The sequence below is a fragment of the Ranitomeya variabilis genome, chromosome 5, assembly GCF_051348905.1.
Source record: "Ranitomeya variabilis isolate aRanVar5 chromosome 5, aRanVar5.hap1, whole genome shotgun sequence".
NCBI classification, from domain to species: Eukaryota; Metazoa; Chordata; class Amphibia; order Anura; family Dendrobatidae; genus Ranitomeya; species Ranitomeya variabilis.
Genome location: NC_135236.1, coordinates 222,406,048 through 222,432,684, shown reverse-complemented (window position 1 = coordinate 222,432,684; position 26,637 = coordinate 222,406,048). Strand labels below are relative to the sequence as shown.

At 43.2% G+C, this 26,637-nt stretch overlaps 1 protein-coding gene across 2 annotated transcripts in view; it reads right to left on the bottom strand.

Annotated features, from left to right (window-relative positions):
* The window catches only part of AQP9 (aquaporin 9), a 72,309-nt gene that overhangs the window by 11,121 nt on the left and 34,551 nt on the right, over positions 1-26,637 (bottom strand). For both annotated transcript variants that reach the window (XM_077263826.1, XM_077263827.1), the window contains one exon: positions 2,679-2,816. In XM_077263826.1, coding sequence (XP_077119941.1) covers positions 2,679-2,816 — 138 coding nt within the window. The remainder of the gene's footprint in view (positions 1-2,678; positions 2,817-26,637) is intronic.

Here is a 26,637-nt window from a genome sequence, read left to right as displayed (position 1 = left end):
CCAAACGCACCCCTAACCCTAATCCCAGCCCTAACCACATCCCTAACCCCAAAACACCCCTAACCCCAATACACCCCTAACCCTAATCCCAACCATAACCCTAACCATACCCCTAAGCCTGACACACCCCTAACCCTAATCCCAACCATAAATGTAATCCCAACCCTAACCTTAACTTTATCTCCAACCCTAACTTTAGCCCCAACCCTAACTGTAGCCCCAACCCTATCCCTAACTTTAGCCCCATCCCTTACTGTAGCCCTAACCCTAACTTTAGCCCTAACCCTAACTTTAGCCTCAACCATAACCCTAACCCCAATGGGAAAATGGAAATAAATACTTTTTTTAATTTTATTATTTCCCTAACTAAGGGGGTTATGAAGGGGTGTTTGATTTACTATTTATAGCGGGTTTTTTAGCAGATTTTTATGATTGGCAGCTGTCACACACTAAAAGATGCTTTTTATTGCAAAAAATTGTTTTTGCATCTCCACATTGTGAGAGCTATAATTTTTTCCATATTTTGGTCCACAGAGTCATGTGAGGTCTTGTTTTTTGTGGGACGAGTTGACGTTTGTATTGGTACCATTTCTGGGCACGTGACATTTTTTGATTGCTATTTATTCTGCTTTTTGTGAGGCAGAATGACCAAAAACCAGCAATTCATGAATTTCTTTTGGGGGGGGCGTTTATACCATTCCGCTTTTGGTAAAATTGATAAAGCAGTTTTATGCTTCAGGTTAGTACGATTACAGTGATACCTCATTTATATCATTTTTTTATGTTTTGGTGCTTTATTCTGAGGACCATAACTTTTTTATTTTTTCGCTGATGATGCTTTATGGCTGCTCGTTTTTTTGTGAGATAAGAAGATGTTTTCAGCGGTGCCATGTCAATTTATATCCGTCTTATTGATCGCGTGTTATTCCACTTTTTGTTTGGTGGTATGATAAAGCGTTGTTTTTTGCCTTGCTTGTTTTTTTTTTTTTTTTACAGTGTTCACTAAATGGGTTAACTTGTGGGACAGTTTTATAGGTCGGGTCGTTACGGACGCGGCAATACTACATATGTGTACTTTTATTTATTTTTTTTTATTTAGATAAAGAAATGTATTTATCGAAACAATATATATATTTTTTTATTTAAGAATTTTTATTTATTTATTTTTTTACACATGTAAATATTTTATTTTTACTTTTTTACTTTGTCCCAGGGTGGGACATCATGCTATATAGTGTTAGATCGCTGATCTGACACTTTGCAAAGCACTGTGTCAGATCAGCGATCTGACAGGCAGTGCAGGAGGCTTGCAATCCACCTCCCTGCAGGACCCGGAAGGAGCCCCGTGGCCATTTTGGATCTGGGGCTTGCAGGGAGGAGGACGTAGGAGACCCTCTAAACAACGCGATAACATCGCGTTGTTCCGAGGGTCTCAGGGGAGCACGCAGGGAGCCCTATGCCACCAGAATGCTGTGATCATGTTTGATCGCAGTGTTCCAGGGGTTAATGAGTCGGGAGTGGTCCGTGACCGCTCCTGGCACATAGTGCCGGATGTCAGCAGTAATAGCTGACACCCAGCGGCGATTGGCCGTGCTCCCCCCGTGACCGCGGCCATCGGCTATGACGTACTATCCCATCCCTGGGAATTAAGTCCCAGGTCATCTCGACGGGATACTACATCATATGGGATTAAGGGGTTAACAGAGCTATTCACATGGTAGACAGTTGAGCTGTGGTTAAAGAATTTGCTAAAACTGTTATATACTGGTCTTATCACTGCAATAAGGACCGGGAATCATGATATTGTGGTATTTCATTAGTCATTAAATTACCTACAGTAGTTCAGGTTAAGCTTAATCTAACTGACTTGTCATTCATCCTATGCTTTTATGCATTCCTTACCATATTGTGGGAACTAAAGTAAATAAAGATTGTTCAGATCAGCTAAGACACTAAAGGTACCGTCACACTCAGCAACTTTGCAATGAGAACGACAACAATCCGTGACATTGCAGCGTCCTGGATAGCGATCTCGTTGTGTTTGACATGCAGCAGCGATCTGGATCCCGCTGTGCCATCGCTGGTCGGAGCTAGAAGTCCAGAACTTTATTTCGTCGCCAGGTCGGCGTGTATCGTCATGTTTGACATCAAAAGCAACGACGCTAGCAATGGATGTAATGGAGCTAACAACCAGCGAGAACGAGAAGTGAGTCGCCGTTACGTCACTGGATCGCTCCTGCATCATTCTGGAGTATGTGTTTGACGTCTCTACAGCGACCTAAACAGCGACGCTCCAGCGATCTAGTTTAGGTCGGCTCGTTGTCTATATCGCCGCAGCGTCGCTGAGTGTGACGGTACCTTAAGGTAGAAAAAGATATTGATAAAAAAGACAATCTGCCTTGAAGATAGGCTTTAGCACCAACATGATCACACACTTGGTACAGTAATGGTATCAAGTCTGTACTTGGCTGTGCATAGCAATCTTTATTTCTTCTTTATGAAGGTGATGCATACCTTGTGTGGTCTACCTCAGCATTTTTAATTGAACGCATTACATTACATTGGACTTACGTATACATGCACTGGAACTGATTTAATATTCAGGCACTGTCACGTACCTTTAACATCAGCAAACTGAGATTTTTTGAGCTATATACATTATACAGTGCAGAACGTACCATAATAAACACCAAAAACAGCTGCAGATCCAGTGAAGGCTCCCAAGAACTGTGCACTAATATAGAAAGGAAGTTTGACCCATGACAGTTTTCCAGTCATACACATGGCAAAAGAAACTGCTGGATTGACATGGCCACCTGAAACAATAACACACAACACATATTACTCATTATTAAACCACCAATATTGTTTTTCTGTGAGAATATTTTGTTTACAAAAATTAGATCTGCATTAATAAAGTGGGAAGCAGAGCAACTTTCAGCAAAATTAAAAGCAATATCTGATATATTGTAATATAATAAAAGGACCTCATACAACATTTGTTTTCTCATTTAACAACTTTATTTTGGCTTATAGGCTTCAGTTAATGAACGGAAAGATATTTAAGTTAGCCATGCATTGATTTACTAGACTTACACTTAAATCATTGTTATCATAACATTGGGTAGTAAACTACAGCAGTTACTATGGTTTATAATATTGTCATTGTGTTGTGAAGACTTGTCATCACATATTTGGCTAGCAGCAGTGTAATTATGGCATTCAAACTCTCAATTATAGGTATAACTTGTCATAACTAATATTGCAAAAAGCTTACAATAATACAATGATAATTACAACACATTTGTGCACTTGTTTGTTGGCTTAATTGTGGTTGTAACTCCATGTCTATATATACTCAAACCTCAACGCTGAAATGGCAATATTAAAAAAGAAAAGTTGTGTAATTATGATAATCACAGGATGGATAAACGTGTTAATCATATGCAATTAATGTAAAAATTGAAACAAGATTTAATAGTGTTGAGTTGGGACTTATTGTACAGGGTTATGAAAGTGATGGAGGAGATAGAGGAACAGTTATTGGTACCAGGACCCTATAGATGAAGGGAGTTGGATGTGGCCCATTCACGAGTCATGCAGAGGTTCTATTGGTCCAGATGTCACCAGGAAATCTTAAAGTATTACAAGTCCTGTCCCACCTGCCGGCTAACTGCCCCCACCTCTCACTTTGGAAGCCCCTTCGTGCCACTATCCATCATAGAAGTGCCATTTGAAAAAATTGCTATGGACTTGGTCAGTCCCCTGGTTAAATCTGCTTGTGGGCATCATTATATATTGGTCATCCTTGATTATGCTACCCTGAGAAACTCTTTTACGAAGAGTATACCCCATGAGTTTGTCCACGTTTTTCTGAGACAGGGTTACCGAGGGAGATCCTGACCGACCAAGAAACGCCCTTTATGAGTAGCATAATGAGAGAACTCTGTACGGTCCTGCAAATTACACAACTGAAAATATCAGTGTGCCATCCTCAGATGGACTGCCTTGTGAAAAGCTTCAATAAAAGGTTGAAGAACATGCTTAGGAAGGTCATAGAAGAAAACGGTTGAGACTGGGACTGTTCTCTATCTAGGAGGTTCCACGGGACTCTACTGGTCTCTCTTTATTCAATATTCAAACTTCTGTGTGGCCAACATCTATGGGGTTTCCTTGATATATCAAAGGAAATTTGGGAAGCCACCCCATACTGGAGCATCATCGAATACGTTGCTCAAATGCAGGAGAGGATTGCGAAGGTGATGTCCATAATAAAAGGACATCTGTTCCAGGTACAAGAAGCTCAAGCTAGGGTCTACAAATGGTCAGCCAGGGTGAGGAAGTTCTGCCCTAGAGACCAAGCCCTTGTTTTAATTCCCACTGTGAAGAGTAAGTTCTTGGCAGAGGCAAGGGCCTTGTGAGGTGGTGGAAAAGCTTAGTGAAGTGAACTACAAGGTTCATCAACCGGGTAGACATAAGCCTTACCAGGTCTACCATGTCAATCTAATCAAGCTGCGGCAAGACAGAGACCATGTTGAAACTCCATGTTTGCTGGTCAAGCCAGAAGCAGATGTTGAAGGATTCACTAGAGCGGAGAAACTGTGGAAGGCAAAAAACAATAGTGTCGGGATTTGCTGCAGCAGAACAGGGACCTGTTTTCAGATTTTATGGAGTGAACAAAGGTCATAGAATATGTTCTGATGGAACCCCATGTGCGGGTGTCACAGGGAGACTAGGTAGGCCCCTGCGATATCCCTCAGACTAGGGAAAACCCTGTCTGTCCCTCTCCCAGAATTTACACTAATGGTGTGCTTGTCTGGGCCACCAGACCTGGCCCTGACTCCTGTTTCAGCCCTATGCTGAAACCACCACCCGCCACCCAGTGAATAGACCACACACCAACCCCCACAGAAAGCACAGACAGAGAAAACTAAAAAACGCACCACGCCGCAGACACACAGGAAAACACAATAATGTGCCCAGGGCAAAACAAATACAAATATAGGAAGGAGAAATATAACAAAGGATAATACACCACCAGATACAATATTTCTACTCCAAGACCACCACTCCAGACCAGAATCACTAGGCACGAGGCACAAGCTATAATCGGCGACGCCCAAAGTCCAGCAAAACTATTTAAAGGCCATGGGCATGACCCAGCCTCCAACCCGAGTACCAGCTAGATTAACCTTGGGCAACCTGGATAAAAATCTAGCCGGCGCCACTGAGTGTATAGTGGACGAATGTGGAATTACCGCTGTCTGTCGGATGCCCTAGTGTGAATAGCGTCCGACATGACAGCGGGTGAACTTGAAGCCCTTTTGAATTCCTGAGACCCGACGAGAGTTGATCTCCAATAAAGTAAGTCATATGTTGAATCTTGGAGTGATTGAAGAATTCAAGAGCAGATGGTCTAGCCAGATTGTCCTGGTTCCAAAACCCAATGGTAAATAGTGATTATCTAGTGATTATAGGAACCTGAATGAAGTCTACGAGTTTGATGCATATCCAATGCCTCATGCCGATGAACTGATCAAGAGACTTGGTCCGGCAAAGGTACACAGCCACCTTTGATTTAAAGAAGGGATATTGGCAAATCCCCATGTCACAATATGCCAAGGAGAAGAAAGCATTTACTATGCCTGATGGATGCTTCCAATATGTCTGGATACTGTTTGGACTGCAGGGAGCCTAGTACACATTCCAGAGAGCCATGGACTGGATCCTTGCACCCCATAAGAATTATACCATGGTATACTTAGACAATACTGTAATCTTCAGCCCCGATTAGGGAAGTCATCTCCAAAAGGTCCAGGTAGTGTTTGATGCTCTTTGCAAGGCAGGGTTTTTGATAAATACAAATATAGTGCCATAAGGAAAGAAGAGGCCAAATACCTAGGATATGTAGTAGGTAGAAGAGAGATGAAACCCCTGATTAGTCAAGTGAACGCAATCCAAAACACCCTGATATCAATCTCAAAGAAGCAAGTTAGAGCCTTTCTGGGAATCGAGGGATACTGCAGGAGAGTCATCTCAAACTTTGCCATGAAGGCGGTACCCCTGACTGACCTCTTGAACCCCTTAACGACCGCCGATATGCCTTTTAACAGCGGCAGTTAAGGGTACTTTCAGCACCGATAAAAAGCGGCGCTGAGTAATAAGTGGATAGTACCCCCAAGAGTCGGAAATTCTACAGGGTCTCGGCTACTAGGCGTAGCTGAGACCATGGAAAACATGATTTGGATTTGTTTTTAACGACCACAGAGTTGCGACCTAAAAAAAACCTGTGAATTCCCACTTAATTCTCTCTCCTTTGATGTGATTGCACATCAGAGGATAGAGAAATTGGGACATGCGATCTACCCCCGATACCTTTGGTGTCCTTAGACCCTCCTGCATCCCCTCGTGATGTCCCCCAACCAGTGACATCTTCATCTGGGAAGAAAATGGTGGGCGCATGCGCAGTGCACCTGCTGAGATCTGCAGACCACCACCCAGCAACAATAGGAAATGTTTCCAATTGGTTAATTTTGATCACTGTGATAGGGTCTATCACAGTGATCAAAATAAAAAAATAGTAACTCAAATCCTCCTTTATTACCCCCTTAGTTAGCTACAAGTAATAAAAAAAGTATTTATTTTCATTTTTCCATTAGGGTTAGGGTTGGGGCTAGGGTTAGGGTTGGGGCTAAAGCTTTGGTTAGGGTTGGTCTAAAGTAAGGGTTGGGGCTAGGGTTAAGGTTGAGCTAGGGTTAGGGTTGGGGCTAGGGTTAGGGTTTGGCTAGGGTTAGGGTTGGGGCTAGGGTTAGGATTAGGGTTGGGCAAGGGTTATAGTTGTGGTTGTGGTTAGGGTTATAATAAGAGTTGGGATTAGAGTTAGAGGCATGTTGGGGTTACGATTGTAGTTAGGGTTACGATTAGGGTTGGGATTAGGGCTAGGGGTGTGTTAGGGTTAGGGTTGGAGTTAGAATTGGGGGATTTCCACAGTTTAGGTACATAAGTGGGTTTGCGTTCAAAAAGTCAAACGGTGCTCCCTCCCTTCTAAGCCCTGCCATGTGCCCAAACAATGGCTTTCGGGAACTAGACCTCCCAAGGAACTAATCTAGATGTGTGGTGAGCACTTTGAACCCCCAAGTGCTTCACAGAAGTTTATAACGCAGAGACATAAAAATAAAAAATCATTTTTATTTTCTCAAAAATGATTTTTTAGCCCGCAATTTTTTATTTTCCCAAGGGTAACAGGAGAAATTTGACGTAAACCACTGTTTGGGCACATGCCGGGGCTCGGAAGTGAAGTAGTGACGTTTTGAATGGAATGCTCTGCGGGCGTCACGTTGCATTTGCAGAGCCCCTGATGTGCCTAAACAGTAGAAACTCCCCACAAGTGACCCCATTTTGGAAACTAGACCCCAAAGGAACTTATCTAGATGTGTGGTGAGCACTTTGAACCCCCAAGTGCTTCACAAAAGTTTATAACGCAGAGCTGTGAAAATAAAAAATAATTTTTCTTTCCTCAAAAATAATTTTTAGTCTGCAATTTTTTATTTTCCCAAGGGTTACAGGAGAAATTGGACCCCAAAAGTTGTTGTCCAGTTTCTCCTGAGTACGCTGGTACCCCATATGTGGGGGTAAACCACTGTTTGGGCACACGTCGGGACTCGGAAGGGAGAGAGCACCATTTGACTTTTTCAACGCAAGATTGGCTGGAATTAATGGTGGCGCCATGTCACGTTTGGAGACCCCCTGATGTGCCTAAACAGTGGAAACCCCTCAATTCTAACTCCAACACTAACCCCAACACACCCCTAATCCTAATCCCAACCCTAACCACAACCCTAACCCCAACACACCCCTAACCCTAGTCTTAACCCTAATTCCAACCCTAACTCTAATTCCAACCCTAACCCTAAGGCTATGTGGCCACGCGAATTTGTGTGCGGGTTTTTCGCACCGTTTTTGAAAAATCTGCAGGTAAAATGCTCTGCGCTTTACCTGCGGATTTACCGCGGATTTCCAGTGTTTTTGTGTGGATTTCACCTGCGGATTCCTATTGTAGAGCAGGTGTAAAACGCTGCGGAATCTGCACAAAGAATTGACATGCTGCGGAAAATACAAAACCGCGTTTCCGCGCTGTATTTTCCGCACCATGGGCACAGCGGATTTGGTTTTCCAAAGGTTTACGTGGTACTGTAAACGTGATGGAAAACTGCTATGAATCCGCAGCGACCAATGCGCTGTGGATCCGCAGCCAAATCCGCACCGTGGGCACATAGCCTAATTCTAACCCTAACCCTAATTGCAACCCTAATTCTAACCCCAATTCTAACCCTAATTCTAACCCTAGCCTTAAGTGCAATCCTAGCCCTAAGTGCAATCCTAGCCCTAAGTGCAACCCTAGCCCTAAGTGCAACCTTAGCCCTAAGTGCAACCCTAACCCTAAGTGCATCCCTAACCCTAAGTGCAACCCTAAGTGCAACCCTTTCCCTAAGTGCTACCCTATCCCTAAGTGCAACCCTAACCCTAAGTGCAACCCTAAGTGCAACCCTAGCCCTAAGTGCAACCCTAACTCTAAGTGCAACCCTAAGTGCAACCCTAACCCTAAGTGCAACCCTAAATGCAACCCGAACCCTAAGTGCAACCCTAACCCTAAGTGCAACTCTAAGTGCAAACCTAACCCTAAGTGCAACCCTAACCCTAAGTGCAACCCTAAGTTCAACCCTAACCCTACCTCTACCCCTACCCCTAACCCTACCTGTAACCCTAATGGAAAAACAAAAATAAATATAATTTCTGTATTTTATTATTGTCCCTACCTATGGGGGTGATAAAGGGGGGGGGTTATTTACTATTTTTTTTTATTTTGATCGCTGTGATAGAACCTATTACAGTGATCAAAATGTACCCAGAAAGAATCTGCCGGCCGGCAGATTCGGCGGGCGCACTGCGCATGCGCCCGCCATTTTGGAAGATGGCGGCGCCCATGGAGAAGACCGAGGACACCGGGAGGGACATCGGAGCTCGGTAAGTATGGGGGGGTGCGATCGGAGCACAGGAGGGGGGGATCGGAGCACGGGGGGAGCAGACAGGAGGATGGGGGAGCGGACAGGAGGACGGAGTGGAGCATGGGACATGACAGGACGGAGAGGAGGAGATCGGTGGCGGTGGGGGGGGGCAGATCGGGGTCTCCAGCCGTGGCAGATGCTGTTGCAGCATCGGCCATGGCTGGATTGTAATATTTCACCAATTTTCATAGGTGAAATATTACAGATTGCTCTGATTGGCTGTTTCACTTTCAACAGCCAATCAGAGCGATCGTAGCCACGGGGAGGCGAGGCCACTCCCCCTGGGCTGTATTACCACTCCCCCTGTCCCTGCAGGTCGGGTGAAATTGGAGTTAACCCTTTCACCTGGCCTGCAGGGACGCGATCATTCTGTGACACAGCATATGCATCACAGGTCGGATTGGCACCGACTTTCATGACGCATACGCTGTGTCACAGGTCGGGAAGGGGTTAATTCATGTGAAGGACCTGAAGAGTTAAAAAATCCTGATAACAGTTTTGAAGTATATGAGAGGTACAGTTTTAAAATAGTAATACTTTTGGGGAGTTTCCAATATATAGGACCCTCAAAGTCCATAGAAATCTGAATAAGACCCTAACGAAACAGGTTTTGTAAGGCTGGTTTCACACTTGCATTTTTTGCCGCTGCGTTTTAGCGCTAAAAAACACATGCGTTTTTTTTTCTATACTTAACATTAAAAATGCATGCGTTTTTTAGCATGCGTTTTGACGCGTTTTCGGTAATGCATGCGTTTTTTGACGTGTGCGTTTAGTTGCAGAAATGCAACCTGTAGTAATTTCTAGCGGCGTTTTTTTTGCCGCAAAAAAACGCATGCGTTTATTCGCGGCAAATAAATGTATTGCTGTCTATGTAAACGCATGCGTTTTTAAGCACATGCGTTTGCATGCGTTTTTAACCGCATGCGTTTCTATAGAAAAACACAAGAAAACACAAAAAAAACAAGAAAACCCTAACCCTAACCCTTGGGTTACTAGGGATCCTAACCCTAACCCTAACACTAACCCTAAGGTTAGGATCCCTAGTAACCCTAGGAATCCTAACCCTAACCCTAGGGATCCTAACCCTTAGGGCTAGGGTCCTAACCCTTAGGGTTAGGGTTAGGGTTAGGATCCCTAGGGTTATGGTTAGGGTTAGGGGTAGGGTTAGGGTTGGGGTTAGGGTTAGGATCCCAAGAGTTATGGTTAGGGTTAGGGGTAGGGTTAGGGTTAGGATCCCTAGGTTTATGGTTAGGCTTAGGGTTAGGGTTAGGGTTAGGATCCCAAGGGTTATGGTTAGGTTTAGGGTTAGGGTTAGGATCACAAGGGTTATGGTTAGGGTTAGGGTTAGGATCCCTAGGGTTATGGTTAGGGTTAGGGGTAGGGTTAGGGTTAGGATCCCAGGGGTTATGGTTAGGGATAGGGTTAGGGTTAGGGTTAGGATCACAAGGGTTATGGTTAGGGTTAGGAGTAGGGTTAGGGTTAGGATCCCAAGGGTTATGGTTAGGGTTAGGGTTAGGGGTAGGGTTAGGGTTAGGGTTTGGATCCCTAGGGTTAGGGTTAGGGTTAGGGTTTGGATCCCTTTATCACCTTGGTGGGGGGTGGCTTATCAGTGACCTGGTGACCAGGACATTCTTTTAATAAATAGCTACCCCTAACCCTAGGGATCCTAACCCTAACCCTAACCCTAGCTAATTCTATTAATAGTGGGTTTTCTAGTTGATTTTGATGATTGGCAGCTGTCACACACTTCTCAGCATGCGTTTCAAAAACGCAAACGCAGGATAAAACGCATGTAAACGCGTCAAAACGCCGCGGTTTTTTTCTGCATGCAAAAACGCATGCGTCTAAAAAACGTAGCGTTTGCATGCGTTTACATGCGTTTTTTCACCACCTGCGTTTTTTTTAAAAACGCTGCAGATCAAAACGCAAGTGTGAAATCAGCCTAAATTTGTTGAAAAATGAGGATTCAAGGGGTAATGTTTCTCCTTGCAGAGATTGACATATCAAGCCTGACATGCCAAGGTGAAGAGACTTTTAAGCCTTGGAATGCTCCTTTTGGAAATATGTAAATTGTCTCTTCAGAAAGGAAGTATTAATTCTAAAAGTCAATATTGACCCTCTAACAAGCGTTGCCACATGACTTAGGATAAAGCCAAAATGAAAATCTCAATTTGCAGACACTGTGTTTAAGGTACTGCCCCTCGTCACTGCAAAGTGTGAGATCTGGTATGGCTAGATGAGAGGCGTCAGACTAGGATCCAAGGGGTAACGTTTTCCCCTGTGGAGACTGACATATCAAGCCTGACATACTGAGGTGAGGAGACTTTTAAGCCGTACAATGCTCCTCTGGGAAATATGCAAATTGTCTCCTCAGAGAGGAAGAGGACTAGATCTCTAGTGCCACCTATTGGAAGTATCAATCCTACAAGTCATTATCGTACCCCTAACGAACCTTGCCACATGACGTAAGATAAAAACCAAAACCAAAATCTGAATTTGCAGACACTGTGTTTCAGAGTGGTGCCCCCACCAGTGCAAACTGTGAGATCATTGAAAAAATGAGAAATCGCTGCTAAACTTTTAAGCCCTCTAATATCGTAACAAATTATGTTTCAAAAATGATATAGATGTAAAGTACACATATGGGAAATGCTATTTATTAATTATTTTGTACATCATAACACTACTGATTTAAGGATATAAAGATTGAAAGTTTGAAAATTGCGCTATTTTTCAAAATTTGTACCAAAATTCCGATATTTTCACAACTAAACGCAAGTTAGAATCGGTGAGATCCATTGAAGCATTCCAGAGTTTTTACCTCATAAAGTGACGCTGGTCAGAATTGTATAATTTGACCTGGTCGTTAAGGTCAAAATTAGCTTGGTCACTAAGGCCAGTTCACATTCCGTTAACTGCAGCCCGTTCAACACATACGTTAACGGGCTGCTGATAACGCAAGTGCCGAATTTCGCTAGCGCTAGCGCAGATAAAGCTAGCAGATTCTCTATCTGCGCCAGCAGTGACAGACCCGGAAATGCTGCAGCCCGCGTCCCAGGGTCCGTCACTCAATGATGGCACATCTCTAGTGCATGCCCATTGTGGGCATACGCTAGCGATGCGTCCGACATAGGGATTAATGGCGGTGTTAACGTACTGCGTTACACCGCGTTATGCCATCTAACGGACTGCCAAAACTAAATGTGAACCCAGCCTAAGAGGTTGATATGTTGATATTAATTGAAAGTTTTATGTGCAGGATAACTGCTGATTCCAGTTATATTTCTTATCGTCCAGACATTACAGAATACTTAACACCAGTAAGATACTGAATTCCAGCTACAGCTGTAGCCTTTGAGCTGCTAATGGCGGCCTTGATCCTTGACGTTTCTGTTTGCATTAAAGGTCACAATTCCATTGAACACGTAAACATACTGGAGATAATATGCATCATGTTGAAGGTCTTTGTCCTTTTATTATTATAATATTTTATGCTGATTTAGGAACTATGCACAAATGAAATTTTAACACTTAAATTTAGGCAAATGCAGAAGATTAGAAACGTCAAATGCTAAGAGAATACTGTATATAATACACACAATGTTATGTTTAGATTTTTTGATGGTTGGTTTAATGAAAAGCTACAGAAGCAGAAGTTACATTATAATTGTTCAATAGGGTGAATTTGAACTGTCTACTTGACAGTATTTTCTAAATGCTATTTTGAAAGCAGTGATCAAAATATATCCAGGCTATTGTCAGGACAACTCTACTAGCATTGTTGCTGTTTTTGTGGAAACCATAGGTGGCACTTGGTATTCTGTAGAATATTTGATGATCAAAAATTCAGAGTGGATTTTTTTAAAATATTTTCCAATGAAAATAGGTCAAATGGGAGGACCAGCAGGAACATGTTGTGCATATGGTAATAGAATGTATCAATAAAATAGAAAAACAAATATCTTCATTACAAAGTTTGTAAAGTGTAAATAGGAGGTAGACATCGACACATGTACAAGTCTTTGCAAATTACATGGAACATATTATGAAATTTACTATGCAAATTCTTTACAGTTCTTATCCCACACCTAAATAATTTTCCAGCACAGATTTATCCCTTCCAATATACAGTATACAGAGGCAATAGTGAAGCCATACTGCCAGCATGAACATACGCTAGGTTTTAGTATAAAACGTTGACAAAACACACATAAATGTATTTTCTTTTCCTTATGCCTAGGGCACAGGCATTAATAACATGTCTATGTTTGTAGCCACACATTAACAGCATTAAGCAATCATTGAAACAACCAGCCTTTCAGGTAGTATTTTCCATTTTATTGCCATAAATTTATGGTAAGATTTTCTTTCAACGTGTGAATTACTGCTGCTTAACTGCCTGTTGTATAACCAAGTGCTTTCACATTATTGCAAATCCAATTTATATGCATCTTAGTGATACAGAGGCTTTAAAATGAGACCATCTCCATTCACAAATACAATTAGATTTTCTGACCGCTATTGATCTCTGATCTTTATTATTTAACACCAGCTGCTGAGGTTAGAGTATACTTGACTTGCATTACTCCGTCACCTATATGATATGTGAAATATCTGTACATGAAAATTTACATTCTGGTAGATGAGCCATTGAACTATAATAAATGTCACCAAGATTAATCAGTTGTTTCCTTTCCTGTTATGTCATTGTAGACACAGTGTTTTAAAGATCTGTTCCAGCAGTGCTGAAATGACTGACTGCCTATGGTTTTTGTGACATAAAAATCATGTTTTTATCAACAAGCAAAAAAAAATAAAGCTGAAAAGTTTACATTAAAGAATTCAGACGAAAAATCCTTTCCTTTTTAAAGAGAATTGATCTTATCTGATTTTAATCATCTTTCCTGTAGCCTGAGTAGTAGAAATATACCTTTGGATTTAAAAGTAAGAATGACTTATGAGCACTTGCAGGGAAGTTTGCCATGTTGGACAATGCAAAAACAGGGCATGAGAAGCAAAAACAATTGTATGATTGCATTATATGTTCAGTTCAACTTCACAAGAAATGTCTTTACCATTAACCCATACAACTGTAAACTGGCAAAAACTAAGCTTGGATATTGCTTGTGTATCTTTATGCAATCAGAAAATCCATTTGAAATATGATTTTAACATTCCTTAAAAATGGAATCTCACAAATCTGGCTATGCATTACGGAAAGATAAAAGGATCCTTTTAATAAAAGGAAGCGTAACCAATGTGAGACATTTAACTAGCACAGAACAGTAGAACTGAACTTTGACTTATGACAAACACAATTGCTGCTGCTCTCACAGCTCTGCTGTATTGTAACACTGGCTGTCAAGTTATGGGAGAAGTAGCATTGAGAAGAACCTACAGGTGTGTCAGTTATAACCACATACAGCTCTGCAGTGAGATCAGAAGAACAGAAAGTGGCCATTACACTTCACACTGTAAACCCTCCTTTCATTCATAATAATCTCTGGAGGCAGATTCTCATGCAGTTAAGTGTCCAGAACGCAGACTGAAACCGTTCATTTACCTGCAAGAAAAACATGAATATCTGTGGAATATGACATCGGATCACAGATATCAAGGTATCATTTCATTCAGCTTCCTATGATCTACATGCACAAATAGATGGCTTAAGAGGATTGATCCTACTGACAGATTCTTATCTTCTCTTGTTGACAACTTTATCTTTCAAAAGGTAGAAGAGAGAACAAAAAGATCTGCAATCTTGGACCTAAGTAAATATATATCAAATGGAAAGAGGCGTGCATAGCTAAAGAAGAATATAATTCTGTTTGCAGGGAATGCTGGGCAAGAGTTAGAAGAGCTAAAGTCTGTAATGAAGTAAGGCTTGCAAGGAAGAGCAAAAGCAGAAAAAAAGGATTTTGGAGGTATGTCAAAAGCAAAAGAAAAGTCTAAAATGCTATAGGAGTTTTACCGGATGAAAAGGGTGAAGTGGTCAAATATGATGTTGAGAAGGCCAAATTTTAAAATTTCTATTTTGCATCTATATTCTCTAAGAAAGCAAGTGTAACATCAACTGATCTTCATGGTGCCATTGAAGGAATAAAAGAATCCACTCTATCCATCCACAGAGAGATGGTGAGAGAACACTTAGATAATTTAAATGAATTTAAATCTCCTGGTTCAGTTGAATCACATCATATGGTACTCAAGAAGTATCGTTTCTCATTACGGAGATTGACATGCTAAGCATGCCGAGATGAGGAGACTTAAAGCTACAATGCTCCTCTGGGAAATATGCTAATGATGCAAATTGTCTCTTCAGAGAGGAAGAGAACTAAAACTCTAGTGCCACCTTTTGGAAGGTAGCAAATGTCAACCCTTTAACGAGCCTTGTGACATGACTTAGGATAATAGCCAAACCAGAATCTCAATTGAGATTCCAGCCAAATTTCACAGTGGGTGCAAGATACTGTGGCTTATACATCTCTCCAGGTCTCCATCTAACCATTAGACGACCAGGTGTTGATCTGGGGATGCTTCAGCAAGGCTGGAATTGGGCAGGTTAAGCTTTGCGAAGGACGTATGAATCAAGCCGCATACAAGATTATCCTGGAAAAACAGTTGATTTCTTCTGCTCAAACAATGTTCCCCAACTCTGAGGAGCAAGATAATGCACCATGCCACACAGCAATGTCAATCAAGTTGTGGATAAAGGACCACCACATCAAATTTCTGTCATGGTCAGCCCAATCTCCAGACTTGAACCCAATTTAAAACCTCTGGAATGTAATCAAGAGGAATATGGATAGTCACAAGCCATGAAACAAAGAACCGCTTAATTGTTTGCACCAGGAGTGGCATAAGGTCACCCAAAAGCAGTGTAAACGATGAGTGGAAAGCATGCCAAGAGGCATGAAAGCTGTGATTAAAAATCATGGTCATTCCACAAAATATTGATTTCTGAACTCTTCCTGAGTTAAAACATTAGTATTGTTGTTTCTAAATGATTATGAACCTTTTTTTGCATTATTTGAGGTCTGTAAGCAATGCATTGGTTTTTTCTTGATATTTTGATCATTTCTGAGTTTCAGAAAATAAATACTAAATGTAATGCTTGGAAATTTAGAGACATGTTGTCAGTAAATTATAGAATAAAAGAACAATTTACATTTCACTAAAAAATATACCTCTAAAGAAAAAAATCAGTCAAACTGAAAATTTTGCAATGGTCTCTTAATTTTTGCCAGAGCGACATATACACACACTACTCCAAGAAGATAAGGGGAACACTAAAATACCACATCCTAGATATCACTGAATGAAAAATTCCAGTTGCAAATCATTAATGGATTCGTGACAGCTTTGGATCTGCTGGAATATAAATGTAGGCTTTTGTTTGCTTCAGCAAGAGTTAATATCAGTCTCTTGCTGGCATCTTCTTTGAGGCTGGTCAGCTGATGTTGGTTGGTAACCACTCCCTCTTCCCTTTAAATAGTCACATGACCTATCAGCTGATCGTGTTGTTTAAGTGTTCCCTTCATTTTCTTAGAGGGCCCTGTAGGCTTGGATTTCTTTTTCCCTTACTAATAAAACCTTCATTTAAAAACTGCATTTTGTGTTTACTTGTATTAATTTTGTTGTCTAATATTTAAATTTGTTTGGTGACCTGAAACATTTAAGTTGGACAAACATGCAAAAGAATAGGAAATCAAGAAGGGGGCTAACACTTTTCCACACAACTGTATATGCATAATTAAAATCAATTAAAAAACAACACTGACTGCCACAAGAATATCTTAATGATTAAGTTAATATTTGTCAGTAGTGTTGAGCATTCTGATACTGCAAATATCGGGTATCATCCGATATTCGCTGTATCAGAGTTCCGATACTTTTACGATATCGAATACCGGAATCGGAAGTTCCCAAAGTGCAGTGATGCACTATAATGCAGTGTGGGTGGTGCATGGGCGGAGACTGCATGTCTGTGTGTGCAGGCGGGGTCTGTGTGTGACTGTGGGGGGTCTGTGCGGGCCTGCTGGGGGTCTGTACGGGCCTGCTGGGGGTCTGTGCGGGCCTGCTGGGGGTCTGTGCAGGCCTGCCAGGGGTCTGTTTGGGCCTGCTGGGGGTCTGTGCGGTCTGCCGGGGGTCTGTGCGGGCCTGCCGGGGGTCTATGCGGGCTGCCGGGGGTCTCTCGGGGGTTGTGTGTGTGTGCAGTCATCGTCCGATGGGAGTACAAGTCCCATCGGGCTATGCCTGCTACAATGACAGCGATTGACACATTAGCCAATGATGGGACAGTAGTAGTCCCATCATCCAGCTAATGTGTTGAATGTAAAAAAACAAAACACAAACATACATACTACATACAACATACTACATACTACATACATACAACATACATACTACATACTACATGCATACTACATACATACTACATACATACTACATATATACATACTACATGCATACAACATACATACATTCATACAACATGCATACAACATGCATACTACATACATACATACTACATACATACAACATACATACAACATACTACATACATACATACTACATACATACATACTACATACATACAGTATACTACATACATACTACATACATACATACATACAACATACATTCTACATACATACTACATACATACATACTGCATACATACAACATACATACAACATACATACTACATACATACAACATACATACTACATACATACTACATACATACAACATACATACAACCTACTACATACATACTGCATACATACTACATACATACATAATACATACATCGGCATTCATCATAACTACATTATCAGCATTCATCATGTTTCTTGTCCAGCTTGCTAAAATGTGATTTCCTCGCTTGCTGGTTGCTCTAGGGGACTGAGTTTCTCCCCCCACACCGTTAGTTGGTGTGGGGGTTCTTGAAATCTCAGAGTGGATATTTTGTAAGGGTTTTTTACTGACCGCATAGATTCCCTTTTCTATTTTCTGCTATCTAGTATTAGTGGGCCTCATTTGCTGAATCTGCTTTCACCCCTGTGTATGTGCCTTCCTCTTACCTCACCGTTATTATTTGTTGGGGGCTTCTATATCTTTGGGGATTATTTCTCTGGCGGCAAGAGAGGTCTTTCTTTCTCTCTAGGGGTAGTTAGTTCCTCAGGCTGGCTCGAGACATCTAGGATTTTTAGGCACGTTCACCGGCTACTTCTAGTGTGTTTGGATAGGTTCAGATTTGCGGTCAGTCCAGTTTGCCACCTCCCTAGAGCTTGTCATATGTTTGTTACTTAGCTGGAGTAATTTGTGATCCTCAACCACTAAGGATCATAACAGTATAGCAGGCCAAAAAGTGTTTAATGCATCGCAGAAGTGGGATAAAAAGAAGACCTGAGTACATTTTTTTTTTTTCCTCCCGCTTTTCCTTTGCTGCAGTCTGTTTAGCTTCTTTCATCCCCTTGAACTCTGGGTGGTTTTGAGCTCAGCTGCAGACATGAATATTCAGACTCTGACTTCTAGTGTGGATCATCTTACGGCACGGGTGCAAAGTATTCAGGATTTTGTTATTCATAGCCCTATGTCAGAACCAAAGATACCCATTCCTGAGTTGTTTTCTGGAGATAGATCTAGGTTTCTAAATTTTAAAAATAATTGTAAGTTATTTCTATCTCTGAGACCTCGTTCCTCTGGTTATTCCGCTCAGCAAGTTAAAATTGTTATCTCCTTGTTGCGTGGCGACCCTCAGGATTGGGTCTTCTCTCTGGCGCCAGGAGATCCTGCATTGCTTAATGTAGATGCATTTTTTCTGGCTCTTGGACTGCTTAATGAGGAGCCTAATCTTGAGAATCAGGCAGAAAAAGCGTTGCTGGCTATCTCTCAAGGTCAGGATGAAGCAGAGGTGTATTGTCAAAAATTTCGGAAATGGTCGGTGTTTACTCAATGGAATGAGTGTGCCCTGGCTGCAAATTTCAGAGAAGGTCTTTCTGAGGCCGTTAAGAATGTTTTGGTGGGGTTTCCCACCCCTACAAGTCTGAGTGATTCTATGGCTTTAGCCATTCAGGTTGATCGACGTTTGCGGGAGCGCAAATCTGCTCATCCTTTGGCGGTGTTTTCTGAACAGAGACCTGAGTCTATGCAATGTGACCGAACTCTGACCAGAATTGAGCGACAAAGTCATAGACGTCAAAATGGGTTGTGCTTTTACTGTGGTGATTCTACTCATGTTATCTCAGCATGCTCTAAACGCTTAAAAAAATTTGCTAAACCTGTCACCATTGGTACTATACAGCCTAAATTTATTTTGTCTGTTACTTTGATTTGTTCTTTGTCGTCCTACCCGGTTAAGGCTTTTGTGGATTCGGGTGCTGCCCTGAATCTGATGGATTTGTCGTTTGCCAGGCGCTGTGGTTTTGTCCTGGAGCCTTTGGAATTTCCTATTCCTCTGAGGGGAATTGATGCTACGCCATTGGCTGAGATTAAGCCTCAGTATTGGACGCAAATGACCATGTGCATGACTCCCGTACATCAGGAGGTGATTCGCTTTCTTGTTCTGCATAATTTGCATGATGTTGTCGTTTTGGGTCTGCCATGGCTGCAGGCTCATAATCCAGTTTTAGATTGGAAGGCTATGTCTGTGTCAAGTTGGGGTTGTCAGGGAATTCATGGCGATACTCCGTTGGTGTCTATTGCTTCTTCCACTCCTTCTGAGGTCCCTGAGTTTTTGTCTGACTACCAGGATGTATTTGATAAGCCCAGGTCCAGTGCCCTGCCCCCTCATAGGGATTGTGACTGTGCTATAAATTTGATTCCTGGTAGTAAATTTCCTAAGGGACGTCTTTTTAATTTGTCTATACCAGAGCATGCCGCGATGCGGAGTTATATAAAGGAGTCTTTGGAGAAGGGACATATTCGCCCATCCTCTTCCCCTCTAGGTGCAGGATTTTTTTTTGTGGCCAAGAAGGACGGTTCTTTGAGACCTTGTATAGATTATCGTCTTCTGAATAAAATCACAGTCAAATTTCAGTATCCTTTGCCACTATTGTCTGATTTGTTTGCTCGGATTAAGGGTGCCAGTTGGTTCACCAAGATAGATCTCCGTGGTGCGTATAACCTTGTGCGCATTAAGCAGGGAGATGAATGGAAAACAGCATTTAATACGCCCAAAGGCCATTTTGAGTACTTGGTGATGCCTTTTGGACTCTCTAATGCCCCTTCTGTGTTTCAGTCCTTCATGCATGACATCTTCCGAGAATATCTGGATAAATTTATGATTGTTTATCTGGATGACATTTTGGTCTTTTCTGATGATTGGGAGTCCCATGTGAAGCAGGTCAGGATGGTGTTTCAGGTCCTGCGTGCTAATGCTTTATTTGTGAAGGGCTCAAAATGTCTCTTCGGAGTACAGAAGGTCTCCTTTTTGGGTTTTATTTTTTCTCCTTCTACTGTGGAGATGGACCCAGTCAAGGTCCAGGCTATTCATGACTGGACTCAGCCCACGTCTGTTAAGAGTCTTCAGAAGTTCTTGGGTTTTGCTAATTTTTACCGTTGTTTCATCGCTAATTTTTCTAGTGTGGTTAAACCTTTGACGGATTTGACCAAGAAGGGTTCTGATGTGACTAATTGGTCTCCTGCGGCCGTGGAGGCCTTTCGGGAGCTGAAGCTCCGGTTTTCTTCAGCTCCAGTCTTATGTCAGCCAGATGTCTCTCTCCCCTTCCAGGTCGAGGTTGATGCTTCTGAGATTGGAGCAGGGGCTGTTTTGTCGCAGAGAAGCTCTGATGGCTCTGTGATGAAGCCATGTGCTTTCTTTTCAAGAAAGTTTTCGCCTGCCGAGTGGAATTATGATGTTGGTAATCGGGAGTTGTTGGTTATGAAGTGGGCATTTGTGTCATGGTTCCCAATGGCAGGGACTCAGGCAAAAACGGACTAGCTCTAGGAATGATGGAATCTCAGATGACCGCGACGCTGAACCTAACACGCAACTAATAGTAGCCAGGGGGTGTGCCTACGATTATCCCTAGACACCTCGCACCAGCCGGAGATCTAGTTACCCCCTAGTAGAGGAATACACAGACCTGGCTTGCCTCCAGGGAAACTCCAAAAGTGATAGTAGCCCCCCACATATAATAACGGTTAGGTAAGAGGAAAACACGTACGCAGTATGAATATAGATTCAGCAAAGAGAGGCCCTCTGACTAGATAGCAGAAAATACAAAAGAGGACTTCGCGGTCACCTCAAAACCCTAAACAGCCATCCTGAAATTACTTTAACTCCGTTATCAACTCATGACACCGGAGTAGTAATTTCATATCACTAGAGCTTCCAGCAGCAAGAGAAATATAAATGCATGCTGGACAAACAAACACAAAAAATGCCAAAGATCCAACTTAGCTGAATTGTAGACTTGGAGCAGGTAGCAAGCAACAGAGGTGCTCTGGTAACATTGATTGCCGGCACTAGAATGACTGAGAAGCCAGACTAAATAGGAAACTCCCAGTTTCCTGATGGGAACAGGTGCAAGACAAAAGTCATCCAGTACCACCAGTAACCACCAGAGGGAGCCCAAAAACAGAATTCACAACACATTTGAGGAGTGGCGACATTGGCTCGAAGGAGCTAAACATTGTGTGGTGGTCTTGACTGATCACAAAAATCTGATTTATCTTGAATCTGCCAAGCGCCTGAATCCTAGACAGGCTCGTTGGTCGTTGTTTTTCTCCCGTACAAACTTCGTGGTCTCATACCTGCCTGGTTCAAAGAACGTGAAAGCTGATGCACTTTCTAGAAGTTTTGTGCCTGACTCTCCGGGAGTTTCTGAGCCGGCTGGTATTCTCAGAGAGGGAGTGATTTTGTCTGCCATTTTCCCAGATTTGCGACGAGTGCTGCAGAAATTTCAGGCGGATAGACCTGACCGTTGTCCACAAGAGAGACTGTTTGTCCCGGATAGATGGACCAGCAGTTATTTCCGATATGTCCATTCTTCGGTGTTGGCGGGTCATCCTGGGATAATTGGTACCAGAGATTTGGTGGCTAGGTCCTTCTGGTGGCCTTCCTTGTCGCGGGATGTGCGTTCCTTTGTGCAGTCTTGTGGGATTTGTGCTCGGGCTAAGCCTTGCTGTTCTCGTGCCAGCGGTTTGCTTTTGCCTTTGCCTGTTCCGAAAAGGCCTTGGATGCACATTTCCATGGATTTTATTTCGGATCTTCCAGTATCTCAGAAAATGTCTGTCATCTGGGTGGTGTGTGATCGTTTTTCCAAGATGGTCCATTTGGTGCCCTTGCCTAAGTTGCCTTCTTCCTCCGATTTGGTTCCTCTATTTTTTCAGAATGTGGTTCGCTTGCACGGCATTCCTGAAAATATTGTGTCTGATAGAGGATCCCAGTTTGTGTCCAGGTTTTGGCGGACTTTTTGTGCTAAGATGGGCATTGATTTGTCTTTTTCGTCGGCCTTCCATCCTCAGACTAATGGCCAAACCGAGCGAACTAATCAGACGTTGGAAACTTATTTGAGATGTTTAGTTTCTGCTGATCAGGATGATTGGGTGACTTTTTTGCCATTGGCCGAGTTTGCCCTTAATAATCGGGCTAGTTCTGCTACTTTGGTTTCGCCTTTTTTCTGCAATTCTGGTTTCCATCCTCGTTTTTCCTCGGGTCAGGTTGAGCCTTCTGACTGTCCTGGGGTGGATTCTGTGGTGGATAGGTTGCAGCAGATTTGGAACCATGTGGTGGACAATTTGAGGCTGTCAGAGGAGAAGGCTCAGCGCTTTGCCAACCGCCGCCGCGGTGTGGGTCCCCGACTTTGTGTTGGGGATTTGGTGTGGCTGTCTTCTCGGTATGTTCCTATGAAGGTCTCCTCTCCTAAATTTAAGCCTCGCTTCATCGGTCCTTATAAGATCTTGGAAATCCTTAACCCGATGTCTTTTCGTTTGGATCTCCCAGCATCGTTTGCCATTCATAATGTGTTCCATAGGTCTTTGTTGCGGAGGTATGTGGTACCTGTGGTTCCTTCTGTTGAGCCTCCTGCTCCGGTGCTGGTCGAGGGCGAATTGGAGTACGTGGTGGAGAAGATTTTGGATTCTCATATCTCTAGACGGAGGCTTCAGTATTTAGTTAAGTGGAAGGGCTATGGTCAGGAGGATAATTCCTGGGTTGTTGCCTCTGATGTTCATGCGGCCGATTTGGTTCGTGCCTTCCACGCGGCTCATCCTGATCGCCCTGGGGGTCTTGATGAGGGTTCGGTGACCCCTCCTCAAGGGGGGGGTACTGTTGTGAACTCTATTTTTGGGCTCCCTCTAGTGGTCACAAGCGGTACTGTGTAGTGTTGTCTTTCTGCAGGTTGGCAGCATCAGCTGGTTCGTTATCCTTGGTTGGTTTCCTATTTAGCTCACCTGGATACTCAGTTCCTTGCCTGCTATCAATGTATTCAGTGCTCTTCAGATTCCTTGTGACTACCTTGCTCCCAGTCTCTCCAAGACAAGCTAAGTTTTTGTTTGTTCATTTTTTGATTATCAGCATTCATCATGTTTCTTGTCCAGCTTGCTAAAATGTGATTTCCTCGCTTGCTGGTTGCTCTAGGGGACTGAGTTTCTCCCCCCACACCGTTAGTTGGTGTGGGGGTTCTTGAAATCTCAGAGTGGATATTTTGTAAGGGTTTTTTACTGACCGCATAGATTCCCTTTTCTATTTTCTGCTATCTAGTATTAGTGGGCCTCATTTGCTGAATCTGCTTTCACCCCTGTGTATGTGCCTTCCTCTTACCTCACCGTTATTATTTGTTGGGGGCTTCTATATCTTTGGGGATTATTTCTCTGGAGGCAAGAGAGGTCTTTCTTTCTCTGTAGGGGTAGTTAGTTCCTCAGGCTGGCTCGAGACGTCTAGGATTTTTAGGCACGTTCACCGGCTACTTCTAGTGTGTTTGGATAGGTTCAGATTTGCGGTCAGTCCAGTTTGCCACCTCCCTAGAGCTTGTCCTATGTTTGTTACTTAGCTGGAGTAATTTGTGATCCTCAACCACTAAGGATCATAACAGGCGCCAATGCTGTATGCCAAAACAAGACCCTCTGTCAAAATCCACCTATCATATATACAACTGCACATATGGTACTCAACGTTAGGTGCCGCGCCGTCATCCCACTGTCATCAATCGCCTCGACACGTTTCGCCCCTTTGGCTCATCAAGAGGCCCGATATTTCTGTCATGTGTCACGATGGTGAGAGATGGAGATGAATTGTGATTCCAGTTACCTCAATTTAAAGCAAATCCCGCCGGAAAAATCGTACCTATAGGTACTTCCGGTTAACAGCCCGGAAGCAGTCATCATGATGAAAGGCTGGTGGAGTGCGTTTCTCTCCGCTTGCGCATGGTGGCACGCACAGGAAGGCCCTCCTGTCGCGGATTGCGTGTCACCTACGCTCACTGTCTCTGGACATCCACTGCGTCTGCGCGCAGTGGCACGCAGAGGTATCCTCCTTTCATCGTCATCTGCGTGTCACCCATGCTCGCTGCATGCTAAGCCACCATGGTTACGGAGTGCGTAACAGCGCATGCGCCAAATGCACCGCCGATTCTCATATACGCCCATAGATAACAACAAATATAACGTGGGATTAATGCGTACGAGATAATGGTGACTGTGTCTGATGGAGCACATAGGGTTCAGCTGCTGCCAAATATTGTATATCGGGTTTAATCACCGTGACTGGGCTAACCATGGCTACAGAGTGTGCTACTTTGCTCACACTTGCGCCAACGCTAGGCACATCTGGGATATTTCTGCGCACAAATTAGTTTCCAGACAAGCGAGATGTTATAACCTATTTAATTTAGATCCTCATATTATATGCAGTGGTTATTTCAGATCTGTACCTGGTTAAGTTTCTCAATATTTAATCGATTAAACACTGTATACCCTTGCTCCACCCGAAGTCTGATGCTAAAAATATATAGTGGTATGCGCACAGATTTATTACCCAGCGGATTCTTCAAATTAAGGAATTTTTATTTTTCATGATTCCAGACACACCAATCTGTGTAAATTCCCCCTATCCAGGAGGAGATAACCAAAAGCCGAAGCATCAAAAAAGCCATCTTGTTCAATGGTCACATATAAATTATCTAATTTCCCATATGGAGCTAGTTCATCTGGACACAGTGGGGTTACCACTCTTGGGGGTACTTCCACTAGAGAAAACACGTAAATGATTGTTGCTCATTCAAACCCTTAGGGATCATTGAGTCCATTCTAAAAGTCCACTCACATTCTCTTTGAAGGATGGTTCTATCAAAGTTCCCTCCCCTTGGGTTAGGTTTTACCACTTCAATCACTGTAAAGTTTAAGGGTACTGTCACACTAAACGATTTACCAACGATCACGACCAGCGATACGACCTGGCCGTGATCGTTGGTAAGTCGTTGTGTGGTCGCTGGGGAGCTGTCACACAGTCAGCTCTCCAGTGACCAACGATGCCGAAGGCCCCGGGTAACCAGGGTAAAAATCGGGTTACTAAGCGCAGGGCCGCGCTTAGTAACCCGATGTTTACCGTGGTTACCAGCGTAAAAGTAAAAAAAAACAAACAGTACATACTCACATTCCGGTGTCCGTCCCCCGGCGTTCTGCTTCTCTGCACTGTGTCTGCCAGCCGGAAAGCACAGCGGTGACGTCACCGCTGTGCTCGCTTTCCGGCCGGCCGGCACTCACAGTGCAGAGAAGCAGAACGCCGGGGGACGGACACCGGAATGTGAGTATGTACTGTTCGGTTTTTTTTACTTTTACGCTGGTAACCACGGTAAACATCGGGTTACTAAGCACGGCCCTGCGCTTAGTAACCCGATGTTTACCCTGGTTACAAGCGAACGCATTGCTGGATCGCTGTCACACACAACGATCCAGCGATGACAGCGGGAGATCCAGCGACGAAAGAAAGTTCCAAACGATCTGCTACGACGTACGATTCTCAGCAGGGTCCCTGATCGCTGCCGCGTGTCAGACACAGCAATATCGTATGGATATCGCTGGAACGTCACAGATCGTACCGTCGTAGCGATCAAAGTGCCAATGTGTGACAGTACCCTAAACCAGTTGGATTATCAGGGTGTTGTGATCTCATGTGTCTGGCCAGAGTAGTGTCTCTGTTGTGCCTTTTGTCCCCTATATGTTCTCCTACTCTTCTACGAAGCTCTCTTATTGTCTTCCCTATGTAATCTTTGGAGCAGGAGGCCAGGTACACAACCCCTGTTGATTTACAATTAGAGAACTCACGCTGAAAGAATACCTTCCCAGTAGAGGAACTTGTAAAGGACTTATTAGGTCTCATCCATCTACAAAATTGGCAGCTGCCACATCTAAAAAAGCCGCACGGTCTCCTCTCCAACCATGTACCACTACCTTTCGGTTTCATATAGTGGCTGTGGACTAAAGAGTCCTTTAGGGACCTTCCTTTTCTGAAGGTGATATCGGGACGTGCCCCCAACAGATCTCTGAGGTCTGGGTCCATCTTGAGTATATCCCAGTGTTTATTTATCACTTCCCTGACCCTATGATGTTGTGAATCAAAGGT